The 17965-nt window shown below is 41.9% G+C and overlaps 1 protein-coding gene across 2 annotated transcripts in view; it reads right to left on the reverse strand.

The window, feature by feature from the left end:
• The window catches only part of ghra (growth hormone receptor a), a 30302-nt gene extending 13254 nt beyond the window's left edge, over positions 1 to 17048 (reverse strand). The window contains exons 1-2 of one of the 2 annotated variants that reach the window (XM_076731076.1): positions 16743 to 17048; positions 7271 to 7392 (exon numbers count right to left, since the gene is read on the reverse strand). In XM_076731076.1, coding sequence (XP_076587191.1) covers positions 7271 to 7392; positions 16743 to 16747 — 127 coding nt within the window. In that variant the 5' untranslated portion in view covers positions 16748 to 17048. Of the gene's footprint in view, positions 1 to 7270; positions 7393 to 16384 lie in introns of both variants that reach the window. The other variant, XM_076731075.1, reaches the window with a different exon arrangement.
• Between the last annotated feature and the right edge of the window lie 917 nt (positions 17049 to 17965).

Here is a 17965-nt window from a genome sequence, read left to right on the forward strand (position 1 = left end):
GATGAGAGGTAAGAAGGAGGATGAACAGAGAGACACAGGTGGAAAACAACAGGATGGATTAAGGTGCAACACCAGCAAAATAGTAAACCAACTTCAGTTCTGCCGCATAACAGACAAACAGAAAGTTCTCAGTGTACTAATATTCTCCCAGATTTGACTACTGCAACTCATTGAATGCTGTAATTTCCCAGACTGGTATTTCCCGTCTACAATTAGTGCAGAATGCTGCTGCTGAAGTGCTGTCTGGACAAAGAGAAAAGATTTTACATTTGGTTTGGTCTTCCTACGCTTAAAGCACTTTGGTACAAATCTGGTTTATTTTTAAAACATCACATCGATTAACTTGATCTTCTATTACTTTGGGACTTCATGTCCAGTTTGTGCGCAGGTTCTATGGAGTGTTTTTATGTGTTTCTTACTTATGCTACCATACTGTCAAAAATAACACAACAACACAGACACATACGCACTAGAAACATGGACACTGAATGCCTCTCCATCCTGGTATTAGCACATAATTGATTTGATTGCCGTATGCTTGAAGAGAACACACACACGGCTGCAGAGCAGTAGAACCTGTTGTCCCCGGTCACTTCACTCACATAACTCGTACTCTGCTGTCCACTGACCGCGTAAACACAATAACAAGACACTCAAAGCCGAACTGTTGCAACAAGTGTCAATTTAACCCCAACAGCAAGGGTGAAATGTAATATTGATTTAGGGTAAAGCTATCATATAAAGTGCTAATTTAACATTATTTTATCACAGAGCAGATTCTGTATTTACACAGTAGATGCTCATTTTCAAACCACCATATTGCTGCAATAGGAAGTATTTACTTGCTTTATGTCTCGAGACCAGACAGACAACTTATTTACAGTTCAGCACCAACCTCTCACTGCCATCGCACCACCCATGCCCTGTGATTCACATCGTTTCCTGCAGCACCATCAGTCTGTTTGTGTGTGTGTGTGTGTGTGTGTGTGTGTGTGTGTGTGTGTGTGTGTGTGTGTGTGTGTGTGTGTGTTTTCCTGTCAACCAGATGGAGAAATCAGCAGTTAAAACTGATGCGAGGGTGAGAGTAAAAGTGTCTGTCAATCTGCACATGCCAAATCCTACATTATGTCCCTGCTCCACAGCCCATACACGCACGCACACACACACACACACACACACTGCACAAGCTGTAACACACACCATTAGATGTGCTAATGCGTGTGCAGCAGACGGCATCGTTTGTCTTCCACAGCAAATGTGTGTTGGATGAAGAGGAAAAAGAAGGAACGAGCAGACGAGAAGAGAGAAAAAACGGGAAGAGGAGAGGGACAAAATCTGGAAAAACCAAGCAGGAATTTCCTTTATTTCCCAAATTTTTCCCATATTTCTTCCATGTGTTTAATCTCTTGGCAGAAAAGAAAATTTCATCCCTTCAAACTGAGCTTAATAGGGGCGGTGAAAGCCAGGAAGCCATGTGGCACGAGATGCGGGCCAGAAGAGAGGGGGAGAAAGGTGAGATACTGCAACAAGATACAAACAAGGGAATGTAAACAGGTGATATAAATAACTGTCAACATGCACACGGAGTTTCACACACAAGTGCACGGACGCACACAAGTGCACACGCATTGAACTTACACCTTCAAAACAAAAACCGACAGAGAATATCAAAGTGCCATTGTCCAGTTCCCTGAATATGTTCTGCCTTTCCTCCCAGTTACACAACAGCACCTATGGCTTTTCTTCCCCAGGCAGGTTTGGGACCACAGAATGACAATTACTCGCTCCGTCTGATCTTCATGATTCCCATCAGTGTTTCAGCTTTGAAGTCTATCGCACATTTAATCTGGTGTGTGTTAACCATTCAGTGACCCAGTCAGCTTTTTCTGGTGTTCCAGCTTTATTAGTCAGAACTAATGATGATAATCTCCTCTAATGCCATTATAGCCCACAGTATTGGCTTAGTTGTGTCATATTATGTCCAAATGAGAGTAAATTTAGATGAGCAGGGGTGTCTGCCTTACAGCACAGACACTGACATGCATTTTCTCCCCTCGCCAGCTTTTTTTCTGGCTTATTCCACCCTGCCACCCTCTGCACTTCAGCAAGGTGTCAGACGGTTTCACATGGGACAAAGCAACTTGTCAAATTCAGCCAGTGTGTGTGCGGGGGTGGGTGGGTGTGCCTCACACTGAGGCGAGAGATCCCTGTTTCACAAATGAGTCAAAATGGCTCCGTAGTTGTTTGTTTATCAGTGACACACCGACTAAACACACAGCCCAAACGGTTCTTCACTGGTTTTTCTGAAAAAATTAAGCCCGTTTCTGGCATTTAGCTTTTATATTCCAATAAAGTTTGACTGTGTGATTTTAAGTCAATACTTCTATTAAGGTTTATAAGGTTTTTATGTGATTGTAAACATTTTTCCTTACTTCCTTATCCTTATCTTTACTTCTTTTTATGCCTTTGGAAGATTTGGGATTTATAGTGGAGGCATCCTACCTGAAATACGGGGCGCTTCCACAAATGTATGAAGAATTATAAAGCGAGGTGATTGTTTGAACCCTCATCAAAATGCAAAAATTTCCATCTCACAATACCTCTTAAAATAACTGCAATATGATTTTGTCTTGCATATTGTTCAGGCCTACTCAGCAGGTGATTGGTAGAGTGTATGTCCATCACAGACGAATGTCGAAAGAAAATCTGGGATATTTAAGTCAAGAAAAGTAGAGACCAATAGCCCAATCAGTCACAATCAGGTGCTGATGAGTGAGAAAAAAACTGGCTGCTGCACTGCAGGTCAGAGACCGAGCTGAAGTTAGTCTGATAATCAGCAGTCTGCCACACATAGAAAAACATTACACATAGAGACAGACATTAAATCAACGGCAGTATCACATTGTTTGAATTTACCATACCTGTCTAGACAAATGCAAAGCCCCACAGGACACACTATTGAACAAGGTTATGGTGTAGCGATGGATTTTTAAAGAAAAGATTTGTGTTATTCGTACTTAAGAAAGCACCGGTTCCACTTTAGCTCTCCTTAAGGGTACTCCTCATTCTGCCTCGCTGCTTTTCGACCTCTGCCTTTAAACTCACTTTTGTTGAACTAGGAATGTCTTTCATACATGCAGAATGTCGCCTTGGGACCTTCTTAATAGCTATCTCTCCTTTACTGAGCGTTTAATCAACCATGTATTCTCCCTCCCCTTATCTACAGTATACTCTCTCCTGCTTTTGATGTTTCCAGCTTTGTGTTTAACTTCAGGCACCACACTGTAGCCCACACCAGGCCCCAACTTCGCTGTTCAGAGCAAACTCACCCACTGCTTGTCTTCGAGGCAGATGTAACCGCCAGATGGGAACCAAACCTCTGCACTTTTACCACAGGTTACCACCTCTGTGGCCAAGAACACAGCCTCATTCAACAGGATCAATCTACAGGCGTGAGGAGCGAGTCTTCCTGAGATATACAGGCTCAGGAAGTGTTGGGGAAAGGAAAAGACAGTGTGTGTGTGTGAGGACAGATCAAGACAAATGACTACCACTGGCTGTAATCACTCTGGTTAGCCTTTAAATATATAGGAGCATCTCCAAACGTCTACTCTCAGCTTGTTATGCGGCTGGCTCTACAACAGACATAAAAATGCTGCAGAAACAGAAAACCCGCAGAATTTCAGGGGGGCTCTGTTAGGTCCACAAGTGGAACAACAAAACGGTTTTAAACAAGCCCGAAAGCACAATGTTTACAGTTACTCACCTACTCAACAAGATTGAATGGTTTCTGCAGCCTATTAGACATGTCAGACAGAAAGAGTGGAAAGTAAAAGGTCAAATATAGACGGTTTTAAGCGCAAACACCAATGTAGAAAGCAGGTGTCAGGATTTGACTTTATACAGTGGTAAGCTTGAGAGAGGCAGAGACCGTGTGTGTTTGCTCATGCTATCAGTGACTGCTTTGTGTTTATAGATGTTTTAACAATTGTTGAGGAAGACCAGGGCTAGATTTCCGCTGTACTCGGCACAGACCGTTTCAACGACTTAAGGAGGTGGACCAGTCAGAAAGTTTGATGGTTTGAGCTCCCCTGCCTATCAGCAGTTTGTCTGAGAGCTTATCAGAAAGGTAACGCAAAGGCCCAGAGATAAAGACATTTGCTGCAGTCTGTGGACAAATACAAAGTCAAAAGGCCCGAGGGCAAAGACATAGAGCTCAAAACTCTGTGTGGTTTACTAATGAATTCACAGCACAGTGCAGACACCTGTCTTACACTAGTGCTTCGGTAATGTGGCATCATAAGATTAAGATTAGCTGTGTTGAAATCAGCCTACAACTGACTAACTGAACGCATGTAACTGATGGGGACGTCCTCGTTTTCACATGCTTTCACACGTCTGTGGCTGTATATTATCAGTGCACTTTGATTCCGAGGTCTTCGTTAGCCACATGAGACTTAACAAGAAAACCACTTACCTCAGCCAGACTGCTTCCTCACCTCTCCCGAACACAAGCTGCAACAAAACCACGACCAGAAGGCAGAGCAATAACCAAGAATTTATGACACGTGGCCAAAAAACAATTATAGTAATGAATTTCTAATCAGAATGCCAACATGGCCGTTAACCATGATTGCTTTATCCAAATGGGAAAGCTTGAATGTGTTTGCGCTGATATACTTTAGGCCAACAGGCTCTCTAAAAGCAAACATGCTGGGTTGATTCACAAAAAAATCTGTGAAACAAAGCTTTTTGGCTGCTTTGGTAGCAGCACTGGCACAGCACGTATTTTCACTTAGAAAAGCCAAAACGAATTTCAACACTAAAAAACAGCCGAGCAGAAAGAAAAAATATGTTTTCAGCACATGGAAATTGAACCAATGTTCTCAAACTTCTGTGCCATGTCGGCCCACTGAGTCGTTCATTTTCTCCAAAACTCGATTCAACCAGTTAATAGCTGTTGAAGCTTTGACTGATTATTCCCTGATCAGTGCATTTTAGAAAGCAGCAGACTGGAGCACGCTGAACGAAACATAGAGAATGGCACCCAAAAAACAGCAAAGAAGAAGGGCGTGGACTTGACCTTAACTTGGCAGAAGAAGACAAGATGAGTTGGCATTCTCCAGTGGATGCCGGTGGTAACATTTCCAGCTGTTTTTCTGCTAAAACACACATGAACAAAAGACGTGCCCAAGTGCCAAACCATTTGTCTGACTGTCGATAGTCGTCCATTGTCAGCCGTGGTAAAAATGACCACTGCTTCTTGTTCACTCATCTGTGAAGATGTGACCTGATGAACGCAGTACATAAATCCAAATGTGCTCCATTCACATTAGTCATGCAGTCTAAGTCAGTTTGCACAAATTCACACACTTCTTAAGTCAAACCCCATTAAATGTCACATTAAATGCATTGTGAATGTTTAAGTTGAAAAAAAATAAAAAATAAAGGAAATACATTTTCCAATGCTGTTAGCTGGACTATTAATAGCTGAAATGGCATTTAAGTCATGTAATGGCTTTCCGTAACTGCCCAAATAACATGTTTTAAGAAGGGCACTGAGAAATCATTTGCATGTGCAGAGTACATGTGCAGATACCCAGTATATCCTCGTGGGTGGGGCAATCACAGCGTATGTCACACAGCCAAAATTCCCCTGGTGTTTCTACAGGTAACACGCATGCTTTCCATTCTTTGCAACAGCTGCTGCAGCAGCCAAACCGGCGGAGATAGTTTCTCAGGTCTCTGTCCAATGCTGTCTGGCCCACTTCTTAATGCCAATGAGCAGATGCACCTAAGAATACACTGGCAAGACAGTGGCTTGTCAAAATGCACGTTCAAGGACGGCTTTTCATTGTGCCGCCAAATGTTTTCGGTGCCATTAATTGCATGCAAATTGTACATTCCTTTAACTGGAACAGAGTGACGCTCCGCCAACAATCACAAAAGAAGACAAAAGAAAAAAATAGTTTTTAAAAAAGTTAGTGCAACGTCTAACTAATCAACAAATTCAAATATGCTGATATGTTACTGACAAATAACTTCAATTATTACAGTGCTCATTGATTTGTCTGTCAGATAACACATAAATGACTTCAGCACTGTTTTATGTGTGATGTTTTCTAAACAATGTCCTAAGGGCATATGGATAACTGTTTTTATTTATCCTTACCAAAAAAGAAACATACCATTAAAAAATCCATAGCCTGATATTCCTCCATATAAAGTGGAGGAAAGAAACATCACATCAGGGTGTGCACAAGAAAAAAGAACCCAAAGATCCACAGTGCATATATTCAGAAAGAAAGAAGAGTCCGTTCACATATAACTTTGTGCAAACTCAACCAGGACCATGAATAATTATGTTTTTTTTTTTTCTTTCTTTCTTTTTTTTTAGACAATGGTTTCTTACGAAGAATCCCTCACAATGTAAAACCCAGGAATGCAGACACAGCAGAACCAAACGGCAGACAGCAACATTTTCAAGTTTCGAGACACGTTTTGACAAAGTCAACGGCAGAATTGATTTGTTCTTGGAGAGTTGTTGTATCTTGGCTGTGAAGATTTCTCTAAATCATGTGCTGTTCTAGCATAGGTAGACTTTATATAAACAAGAGCCTTTTGGCTAAGGGGCTGCACACTTTCACCTAATTCCAGCTGCAGTGGCTTCAGCCATTAGAAGAAGACGCCAAATCATCTTCCTTGACCAGTTTTGTGATTGAGAATTCTGACCATCACTTGTAGATTATGCGGGAAAAGACAGCATTGATTTAAAAATTCCTATCTGGGCCACCCAAATGATAAATTATATCAAAATTAAAGTTTGGCCTGTTTTCTCAGCCGCAGCATTCTTTCACCTTATTATTTCCAATGGTTCAGTGACAGCTAGATAAGCTGGCCAAAATCCTGCATCGTCCTGTCCCTGGACTTTGACAAAGAAACCCCAACCATATATTTACCCTAGCTCTATTGATCAGCAGCCTGTTTGACAAGCCAAACCAGGAAAGTGTGGCGTTTGCTCAACAGTGAACATTTCCACATGTATCTGAGCAAACACAGCATTCTGCAACTGATGTCTGACATAAGACGTGATAACAAGTGTCAACAGCATGATGTGTGCAGAACCTGAATCACATAAGTTAATGTTTGATGAGCTCCATGTACTGTAGACAGATTGATAAACTGTCTGAGGAATACTTTGTCTCACATCAATCTATTTCTCATGATTATCTGTCTCGACACAAAGCAATACAAAACACCTGTAACCTACCTGATGATGTTATGTGGTCCCGGGCCATCAGAAATGCAGATCCTGGAGTGGACAGCCAATCCAGGGAGGAAATCAGAAGAAGGAGCAGGAGATTGGAGGAGGAGGACGAGACCGCCATGATGCTGGGGAGACAGCGGGGAGAATGAGAGAGGGACAGAGACACAGTGATTATAATTATCAGTTGGCCTCCATGATGACATGCCCATGTGAAACACCCTCCTTCCCTCACTACTCTCTGCCTCCCTCGCTCTTTCTTTCACTCTGGCCCGTGAGTACAAATTGTGGGTGCCGTTTATTTTCAGCTGTTGCATGTGAAACCGGACACGGAACGGGGCATAATTAATTATCATGCCAGGTTGCTGCTACAGCACTTGTAAGTTGAATGTATGAAGCATGTTTTTATGTGTATAAGAGTTTAACACCCACTTGAAATTACATCGTCATCGACCATGATTTTATACAGACATGTATCTACTGTAGGTTTAAAATCGAGAGCAGGAAGAGTCACTTGAAACATACACAAATGCACACAAATACATACACCTCTAATTGCACCAATTAATACTGAAGGGTAATTAAACATTTTATAATTGTGCTGGCTACTAATGGAAGGCAGTCACTGATTAAGAGAAGTGCAGAACAGCAGCTCCATATGTGATCATGGATTATTAAAATATATGTTATAGATGTTGTTCAGTTGTGTATTTACATTATTGCAAATGTTTCCAACAGTGTTCAAACCTGGAGAAATTTATAATTTTATTCAAGATAACAGTGCGTTTTACTTGGTCACCTGTCAATGGCATCATTGGATGTTGGTATAACTTCCAGGGAAACACAGGAGATACCAGATGATACGTCAGACAGTGAGGAAGGAAGTCAGTGAACTAGCTAACTAGCTAACTTATTGTTTACTTGTTTGTATTGCTCACCATTTTCACTAGAAATGGTGGTTGTGCTACAATGACAACAGCTCCCATTATCCTACGGTACTCCAGGGTGTCATCGGACTCCAGATTTTGATACTGAGAGACCCCTAGCGGCAGAAATTACATGTTGTGCATTTAAACTGGCATTGACGGATTTTTGTTGGGGGCAGCAGAAACAAGCTGTAAACACAACACCAACACATAATCAAGTTTATGGTGAATTTTTGAACAAACACTAGGGAACTGCATTAGACTTCATTTAGAGTCATGTCATGTCTTATTCGTCTTTTACATCTGTTTAGGTCTTCACCAGCTCCTGGGGGAAATATGCGGCTCTTTGGTTACTAAATACTCCCCCATGTTCACCAGCTGGTAGTCCCTGCCTTTGTCTGCCCTTTGGTGCTGGGCAGTGTACACATGGGTAGTGTACACACTGGGGAAAAAGCTGCCAAAACAGCTTCCTGCTGTGTCTGAAAGTGAGGTGGATGAGAGCGATGAACCAATAAAGTTGCAGGCTATAAAACCAAAACTGTGTAAGACACATTAAAATGCTCCATAGAGCTGTATCTCACATTACATTTCGCCACTGGCTCCATTGTTAATACAAGAATATTCATTTGAGCAGCTTGAAGCTTCTCAAATCCCAAACCAAATCAATTCCACATTAACAAGTACGAGTAGTTATGACTTCCGGTGTTGAACATGCTGTCGCAAAACATAACAGAATCTAAAAAGACTTCTTGGCAAAACTTGCACCACACCAACACAGCAACATTTCCCCTGAGCCTGACTCCCCTTCTAAAAACTAGAATTTCCCAACAAAACCTTTAACACAGAAATGTGGTGACTACTTCTCTCATCCAGGCCATCTACCATACCTACACCTAAAATAAGGTTTTTTAACACCATATAGTGTGTATTATAGAAAAAGCAACTTCCTGTTCTATATGCTGGTGTTGGCGGACATGTTCTACCAGGCAAGTCCAGCCTCTAAATATAAACCCAACTTTCTGTCCGCACCCTTGGCTATTTACAGCTGTGTCTCCACAACGCTGCTGTGCTGCCAACAACCCCAAATGCGGAGGCTATGTTTCTGAGGGCAACACTGCCAGTATTTTCCCCAGGTCTGGTGCAGTCTGTGGACAGAGGATCTTCAAGCCATATGACTACAGTGAGCTATACAGCATATCAAATTCTCCTGTGTGCTTCACGGGAAAAGAAGTTCGGGCTCGGCGCCGAGAAGTAGTGAGCCAAAAGACTGTTCCCAGCATTTGTGACAACTCCTGAGCAACAGTGTGGCCACCTCAGGCACATTTTCAAGACTGGCAAGCTTGGATAGAGCATTGCAAGACTGAGTGGCAGGAAAATGCCTGGGGAAAGTTCACGTGTTCATATAACAGCACATATCCAACACTGGCACCTATTTACTAAATGAGCGCCAGCTGTCCATTTACAGTGGATAAGATTTACTACAAATAAGAAAAAAAAAATCTTTGTAAAGTGGAACAACAAAAGCAATCACACATACCAATAACTTCCCCAATGCACTGACCAAATCTTACGTCAACGTTAAGTCATATATTAAGTCATAAGTGTGCATATATATGTGTGTGTATGCATGTGGATAAATTCCAAGTGTCAGGGGCCACACAAGGTCAAGTTATACAATGCAAGAATTTTTGGCAGAGAGCTGTCAAGCAGCAGGCTCATCTGGACTGACTAAAATGCCTCATTTACTATCAATTATTGCTCATTTTCTGCATTTGACATCTTGCCCAAGTCTGTCCTCAGACCCTCTCGGTCTAAATCTCCCTTCAGTTTTGATGATCTGTCATTCTAAAATAAAAACATTGGCTTTTTGTCCACTCATCAAAGTGAACTTAACAGCCCTCTGGATGAGCCCTTTCAAAATAGTTTTACGACTTTTGGAGGGTTTAAGCTGTTGCTCTTCTTTTCCTTCAAAGTCTAACATTCTTCAATCAGTTGAGGAACCAAAGTACCACAGATGAGCCAAACAGCACGCCAGCTCTCCAACATGTTAACCCCCCCCACCCCCCCATGTGAAAGCCTCTGTGAAAGCCCTGACAAGGCTAGAGCTTCATCTCCATCGTATGCACGTTTCTCCCCGATTCCTGCCCTCAGCCAATTACTGGCTCTTGGACTCACAGGAAGGCTGCCTAAGCCAATCAGAAAAGAGGGAGGCTCAGTCCAGGCCTCCTGGGGTCCCTTGATAAACATTTAAGGCCTCTGTGGTCAACCTTCCTCCAGTACCTCTGCCCTAAAACGCACACACACACATGTATGCAACATCTTGTCTTGGCACCCCACTGCCAGCACCATGCTTCTCCCATGTTTCCTCAAATCTCTATTAATCATCTGTGTTTGTTCAAAAGGAGCTGACAAAAGAGGGAGGGGGAGGTTAGAAATAGATGGGGTGATGGTGTAAGGGTGCAGCCAAAGAAAAAGAAAGGTTACGGGGTGAGAGGTCACATCATCTCTGTGTTAGTCTCTTTTGTAGCTGCAGAAGAAAAGCATGGACACACACACGCAGAGCGATGTTGCAAGCTCGAGTTTAGTTGGAGGTCTCTCCAAAGAGAGAGCAGAAAGACCGCGGCCAGAGAGGTAAATGTTCAATTTTGTGAGGTGCGGTCATTCTGAAACACAAACTTTCTTTTATCTGATTTGCTCGGGCGGTGGTTCTCAATCTGGCATCTGGGGTCATTGCAGGGGGTGGGGAGCACATGACCCCGAGGGAAAACGTGGAGAGCAAGTTAAGTTTACAAAAAAAATAAATAAAAATCTGACCTATGAAGAAATAAGAAAGTGTGCTGATGTTTGCAAGATTTATTCAACTATGATAGGGAAGAAAAGAAATGATGGTCATTAAAGAAGAACATCTGAAATATGACGAAGCTCGTCTTACTCTTGAGTTCACAGTAAATGCGGTGGGAGACAGTTGCCTCCGTTAAGTCTAAAAATGTAGTTTTGTCATTGGTTGATGGGGCATGACAGAAGAGTTTGACAACCATAGCATAAATGTCCACAGACAAAAACCCAGGACACGCTTCTTCAGAGCTAACTTTTGATACAGAAGTACAGAAATGTTTGGATACTCTTGTTTTGGATCAGATGCATAATGGATGCATTTGAAATATAGATGAGTTCTGACACCAAGTGGGTTTTCTTCGTACCATAATAACATACAGCTGAGGTGCTGGGTTTTGGATCCCTGAAGATAAATTATCCAGAGCCTGGATGCATTTATTGAACAAAGAAACAGCACTAGTCCAGTATTTTCTGATTATCTTGAGGAACATAAATTGTTTCTCGCTTTTGTGATGAATAACAAAATAGTTTCTGCATTTTCTTTAGTGGCCTGTGATATTATGGGGCAGCAGCAGTGCTATGGAGCAATGGTTTAATGAGTGGGTTCCTGTTACATTTGTTTTGTGCAAGACGACTAATATTCATGCACACTAGTGACGCAATACACAGTCCTGCCATCCTGGTTTCATGTTACTCTAGGAAGTGTATCAATGTGCCAATAATGGCAGCGAAGAATAACTACAAGCACAAAAAACTTGGATGCAAACAAAACAAATAAAAGGCTCTGAAATATTCAATGAGGAAGAAAATTGGACCTCAAGGATAAACAAAACTCAGAAGAAAACTCAGTGCTCTGGCAGATGAAACTATGGCTTCTCTTCTTATTTCTACTGATCTGCAAGATAAGCATTTGAGACTAACATAAATAGTAATTTACAAATGTACCACTATGGTTATAAAATAAAATAAAAATAAAAATTGTTATCTGGAGCATGCAAATGTTTAGTTTGAGGAAAAGGTGGCACTGACATCATGCATTCATTAAAAGGATTATACAATTACATCCATGCACAAGCGTGTACACAAACCTGCAAATATGAAAAATGAGGTCGCCCTTAAATGGGATTATGACCGCATGTTGTGATGGACTCTCTCTACATTCACAGCCCTCAATGAGTTGTCGACTTCAATCTGTGTGAGATACTCATGTTAAACGGGTCCGCACACACACACACACACACACACACACACACACAGGCACACACTCGTTAAGAAAGAAGACAGGGGTGTTTTCCTGTGGCTTAGGGTTAGGATAATTAACACCAGCCTTCATGCTTTATCCTTCTTTTTGTTGATTTTGTCTCAGTCGTGGTGACTGAGTGGAGTCAAGTGCTCAAGGTCCAGAGGAAAGTGTGAGGTGGACAGAGAGTGTGAGAGAGGTGCTGGCAGAGATGAGCAGTAACGTGTCTGCTTAAAACAAGCGGCCAAATGGAGGACAGCATCATTCCATTATTGACATCTTCAACACTGTTTTTCAATATGTTTTTAAAAAGCGTATGAGCTATAGTTTTCTCCCAAAAGCGGGGCTGTATAAAATGTGTGTGCTTGCAAAGTGCATACTAAAGACACAAATTAGTTGGGTGGTAGGTAATATATGAGTTCTATCCCCCCCAAAAAAACCTTCTCCTATAGGCATACTGCTGTTTACACTGAGATGCTCTTTTTATTCAGCTTTGTTCCACTATATTTGTCATGGCTTCTCCTGTTAGTTGGGGTCTTTGGAGTAAGGATGAGGTGATGGTGGGGTTGTAAATGCAGCATCTGAGCTGCATTTACAACCCCACCTTTAGTCTAAAAGGGTTTCACAAATATCATAGTGTCGAGACACGTAAGACTACATTAGCCTCTCAGTTACTCTCAAGGTGCGAGGGACTTCTTGAATCTTTGAACGAATCAGTGTGAATGTAATACCTCCCATTAGTGTATCCCTCATCTTTTGCATGTCTTTTACTCCTTTCTTTAGACCCATTCATTGCAGTCTATCTATAACTACACCTACCCTGACGCTCCAAGCTCAAAGTGCTTGCCTCACTGGGCTAATTGAGGGTTGTAAGAGAATTAAAGAATGAATCAATTTAGTATGACCTCTTTAATGACTTTGGTACCAGTCAATGAATTACCGGCGAGGCCAACATTATAAAGGCAATCAGCTGTAATCATGGAAGAAAGACCATATGAATAAAGAAAGAGTGTGATCCCACGAGGACTCTTTAATGGCTGTGAAACTGGCTACCCAGTGGCTACCAGTCGTACAGCCACCATTACACTCCCACAGGAAAACACAGAAAAACTTACCAAGATTCCGTCCTGCCATTGTGTTTTCTCACATTACCCAGCTTTAAATGGCTACCCGCTGCGATGTCATTTGTCAGTTTGTGAAAAGTGGCATTGCTAAGTGCAGCACTTCTGACAAGCTGGAAGCTGTAATTTTAAGCCAAACTGTTTGAAAATGGCCACGTAAAAAAGGCGGAGAGCTCTGAAAAAGTAAGGTGTTTGGAGGCAGCCTGGTAGAAACAAAGCTCATAGTCACACTGATTTCCCTGATTGGTTTAGGATGAAATAATTAATTGGTGAATTCAGTTTGATATCACTTTAAAGCAACATCACATGATAAAATGTGTCATTTAACCTAAGAGTATGAAGAATTTAATTGGTCCAAAATGTAAGCAGTTACATTATTAATAACTTCATTAATTTCATAGTGCATTAGATAAGGTTATGTGTCATGACATAACTAATATTGTGGTAGAAATTATTATATTTCAACACGATCATTTCAAAACAGTCCTGTTTATGAGCACACGTACACAAAGTTGTCCAAGGTCCACTGTTGGGTCTCACAACAATTACACAAGAATCATGCAAATAGATTTTCTGCCCTCGACCCTCCCCTTCACCACTATCTTCTTTACTTAAAATAAACAATATGTGAGTAAACATAGCACAGACTTCAACATGAGCCTGCATGTTACAGCAGCCACCGGTGAGGAAGAGTCCACACTGGCAAAGCCCCTCAGACAAGAGGTGGGGCCCGAAAACTGCAGCTCAACCAGCTGCTCCTAATAGGCCTTTGACTGTTGGAAGTATTTACATGAATTCATTAAGCAGCAGTGAGGCTCTGTGTGTGTGTGTGTGTGTGTGTGTGTGTGTGTGTGCATTTGTGAAGAGGATATACATGCAGACACAGGATGCATTTTTAACCTATGTGCATGTCTGAGCTCTTGGGCATTCAGATCTGGCTACTGGATGGCTCTAATGTCTCCTACTCTTATTTCATAAGAGAGAGTGGAAAACTCAGAGTCAGCACACTGGCATGAGAAGAGCATGTGCTGGAAGCAGATCAGGACACACATCTGCAAACCCAGCTCCAGTCTGTGTGTGTGGGAGGCGAGTGAAAGAACGAGTGGGTGCTTGTGTGTACGCGCGTGCATGCGTGCACTGTATGTACAAAATCAAGTGTGTGTATCGGAGCAGGAATGAGAAAGGTAAAGAGTGCAAAGCAAGAGACGGAGCCCAGCAGAAACAGAGACAGTGTGTGCTGCACAGATCTGAAAATTGATCTTGGTGGAAAATCTCTGCTTTGCAGCATTCCACGCGGTGTGCGTGCACGCACGGGCATGCAGCACTTTGTCTAATATGTTAAAACCAAAGCTGTAAAGTAAAATATTGCTCTCAAATCCAACTTTTTCCATCTGTTGCAGCTGCTTGACATCAGTAAAATATCTGGTTGGTCATTTCAGAAACAATGAATTCTAATCAGAATTGACTGGATTTGGATTATCTGGGTAATCTGGATTTTGGTTTTAATGATTTATCACATTTTGACCTGCACACATTCAGTACTTACAGTTGCAGAGTTCAATCCTATACAAAAGAATAAAAGTGTTCATCAACCCACTTGTTGTGTTTGAGGGCTAAGTATAGATGTGCAGCATGTACCTGAACAATGAAGACCAAGTGCACATAGATGTGGGTAAAATCTAATGGTTTCCAGAGTGCTGCTGAGCTGTCCATGTGTAGAGAGCATTGCAGCTGTATTTAATGTTGTATGTGGGAGTGTGGTGAACACTGAGAAAGAAACCGATGGAACTAATGTGTCTTAAAAACTCTTCACCTCATCTATTAAAACATCTCTTACTTGAGCGACCTGATGGATGCTATAATAGCATCTATTCATTCTCTTGTCATGGTTTTTCTCTGCGTTAGTACTTACGGAGCAATGGTTGCAAAAACAAATGCCACTTAACATGGTTCAGCTATATTCAGGTGGAAATTAGCAAACTCTGCAGTCTTAAAGACGGGGTTTGCATAATATCACACATCCAGTGGACGAAATAAACCTGCAATATTTTACAATTTACAATACAGATGAAGAGCGTGTGGAAAACATTGTTGTCAAGTGAAGAAACAAAATCACATCTCACTATATGAGACTCAATGGTGCAATGAAACAGTTACCTTCAGGAGGAAATTACCCCAATGTAGTGTGTGCCTTCTATGTGTGCGCATTGCATCTCATCACAGTGGTGAGCTTTCTAATAAACAGAAGAGGAGCAAAGGTGCTCTCCTGTACTGTGCAACAGTCTGCAGACCACTGATGAAGAGCAAACAAACTGAGAGCAGGAGCTGACTGGAGAAGCTCACATTTAATATATACATATACATATATACATGTGTGTGTGTGTGTGTGTGTGTGTGTGTGTGTGTGTGTAATCAGTGGTAATTTATCCAGTAGGAATGCAAAACATTAGCTGGTCCAGGTTTCTCCCAGGAAAAAAAAAAGGAGCGACCTGCTGCTTTTCACGTTTCATATGAACATAAATGAAATTTCTTTGAGCTTCTGGATTGTTGATTGATGAAACCAAACAAGCAGTTTAAACGCCTCATCCGGAACTCTGCCAGCTTCTATTTGACACTTCTCATTTGTGGCTTAATAGATCAAAACAGTTAAAAAGAAAATCACAGCAGCTGCACTTCTCATCTACAGTCCAGTAATATAAGCAGACACTTTATGGTCACTGCAGCACTTATGGGCCGAACTGACAAACTGATTTCCATGCATAGATCAATACACGAAGCTGTGTCAACAGTGAAGCAACCCAACGGGATATTTTTGAGCATTACGGCTCCAGCTGTCTACTCTATCATTTAAATGCTTGATGCCTTTTCAAATGAATCAGCATTTCCCTCTCATTTCAATCAGATGCTTCCATTTCTCCCTGAGGATTTGATATTTATTTGTATGCTCTCGAACACGGAACGGAGCGCACCGAATGAAACTGCCCATGAGATAACTTACCAGGTAACGAGGCTACGTCCGTCAGGAGCAACCATGGCTGTCACCTCATCCCTTCTCCCGGGTGTCCAAATGCTTTTGCAACACCAAGTTGCAGCGGAATTTTAGACGAGCTCAAACTTCTGTGATTTTAATGTAAGGCGCATTATACCAAGCGGTAGCCTGAACATACAGAGTGTTTTTGGCTGGCCAAAATCAATTTGCAATGAGCAGCATGTAATGAAAAAAAAAAATAAAAAAATAATGTATATTGAAAGTTTCCCGAGTTGTGCGTAAGCCGCCTAAAACGTGGAGTTCTGGAGACGTGGATGAAGACAGAAAAAGGTGCACTGCACGCTTCAAAGAACACTATCGCACTTACTTCATACGAAGTCTCGAGGTGGAAAACTGCAAGGACAGCGCAGACCGACTTTTCACAACTTGGTCATCTGATGGCCAGAGTGAGCACCAACAGGCACGAAAAGTCCTGCTCCTTCACTTCAGCCTGCCCGGCCCAGAAGGATCTCTCCGATCGGGATCTCTCGCATCACCCAATCATTGAAATCGGGTCTGTTCGGCTTTCCTGAAGAAGATTTTAGTCTTATCTGCAGCTCAGTTCATCATCCAGCTCACTTTCACGGCTGCACACACTACGTAGCTTAGACAGAGCTAGTGTGTGTGTGTATGTGTGTGTATGTGTGTGTTTCAAATGGCGGTGAAGCGCCCTCATCCGCCAACAATCCAATCTACTCCATTACGGCCACAGCGACGACAGCCAGAGAGAAAGACTGCCGGGACAAACTTCCAAAATAAAACCTCCTAGGAAGGAGCTGCTACGCTTTCAGTGAAGAGCCAAAGTTTTATGAGGTAGCAAATAATCGTTTAATTAGGTTATTTTTAGGCTAATTTATGGGAGAGTAGCCGTACAATATAACTAGAAGAGTCTCGCCAGAGCATATTTTAAACTAATGAGTCCGACGCTGAATGTTCTGATGAGCACATACAGTTCTTTTTTTCTGTTATTTTTCAGGATAAAAACGCTGAAAAAACATCGTTGGGTGTCTCTTTCTGGACGCCCTCGTGACTATATTTCCATTGAATTATTAGCATAACAATAAAGAAAGTGATGCTTTTTAATAATTAAGGTTTTAGGCCTGCGTTTTCACACATTCAAGTGTTGAACTGCATTTGGGACCAAAAACATTTTCCATTGTTAATTTTCCTTCAGTATGGAGCAGCTTGTGAATTTGACCTGTTCAAATGAATTTCAGTCTGTAGCTCAAAGGTTCGATGTGAAAACTTTGCATGTAACCTGCGCGCAGTGTGTTTCACAGCACACCACGAGCGTTTGTTTTCCTCTCGTTTTCTGCATGCAAATCAAATCCTTTGACAGTCGTGCGCCCGAGAACGTATTTTCAGAAGGAGGGGCTGTCCTGGGTATACGTGCGTGCGCGCGACCACGTACGTGCACGTGCGTATTAGGGTTTCTGATAAACTTGGCGTGGAAATAACAGAAGAACGGAATAAACAGTATGATCCATATGATGGAGCATATTTAAACCTGCAAGAAGCTCAGCTGCTGGTCGAAAATACAAAACGGGATAA

The sequence above is a fragment of the Chaetodon auriga genome, chromosome 5, assembly GCF_051107435.1.
Source record: "Chaetodon auriga isolate fChaAug3 chromosome 5, fChaAug3.hap1, whole genome shotgun sequence".
Lineage (NCBI taxonomy): Eukaryota > Metazoa > Chordata > Actinopteri > Chaetodontiformes > Chaetodontidae > Chaetodon > Chaetodon auriga.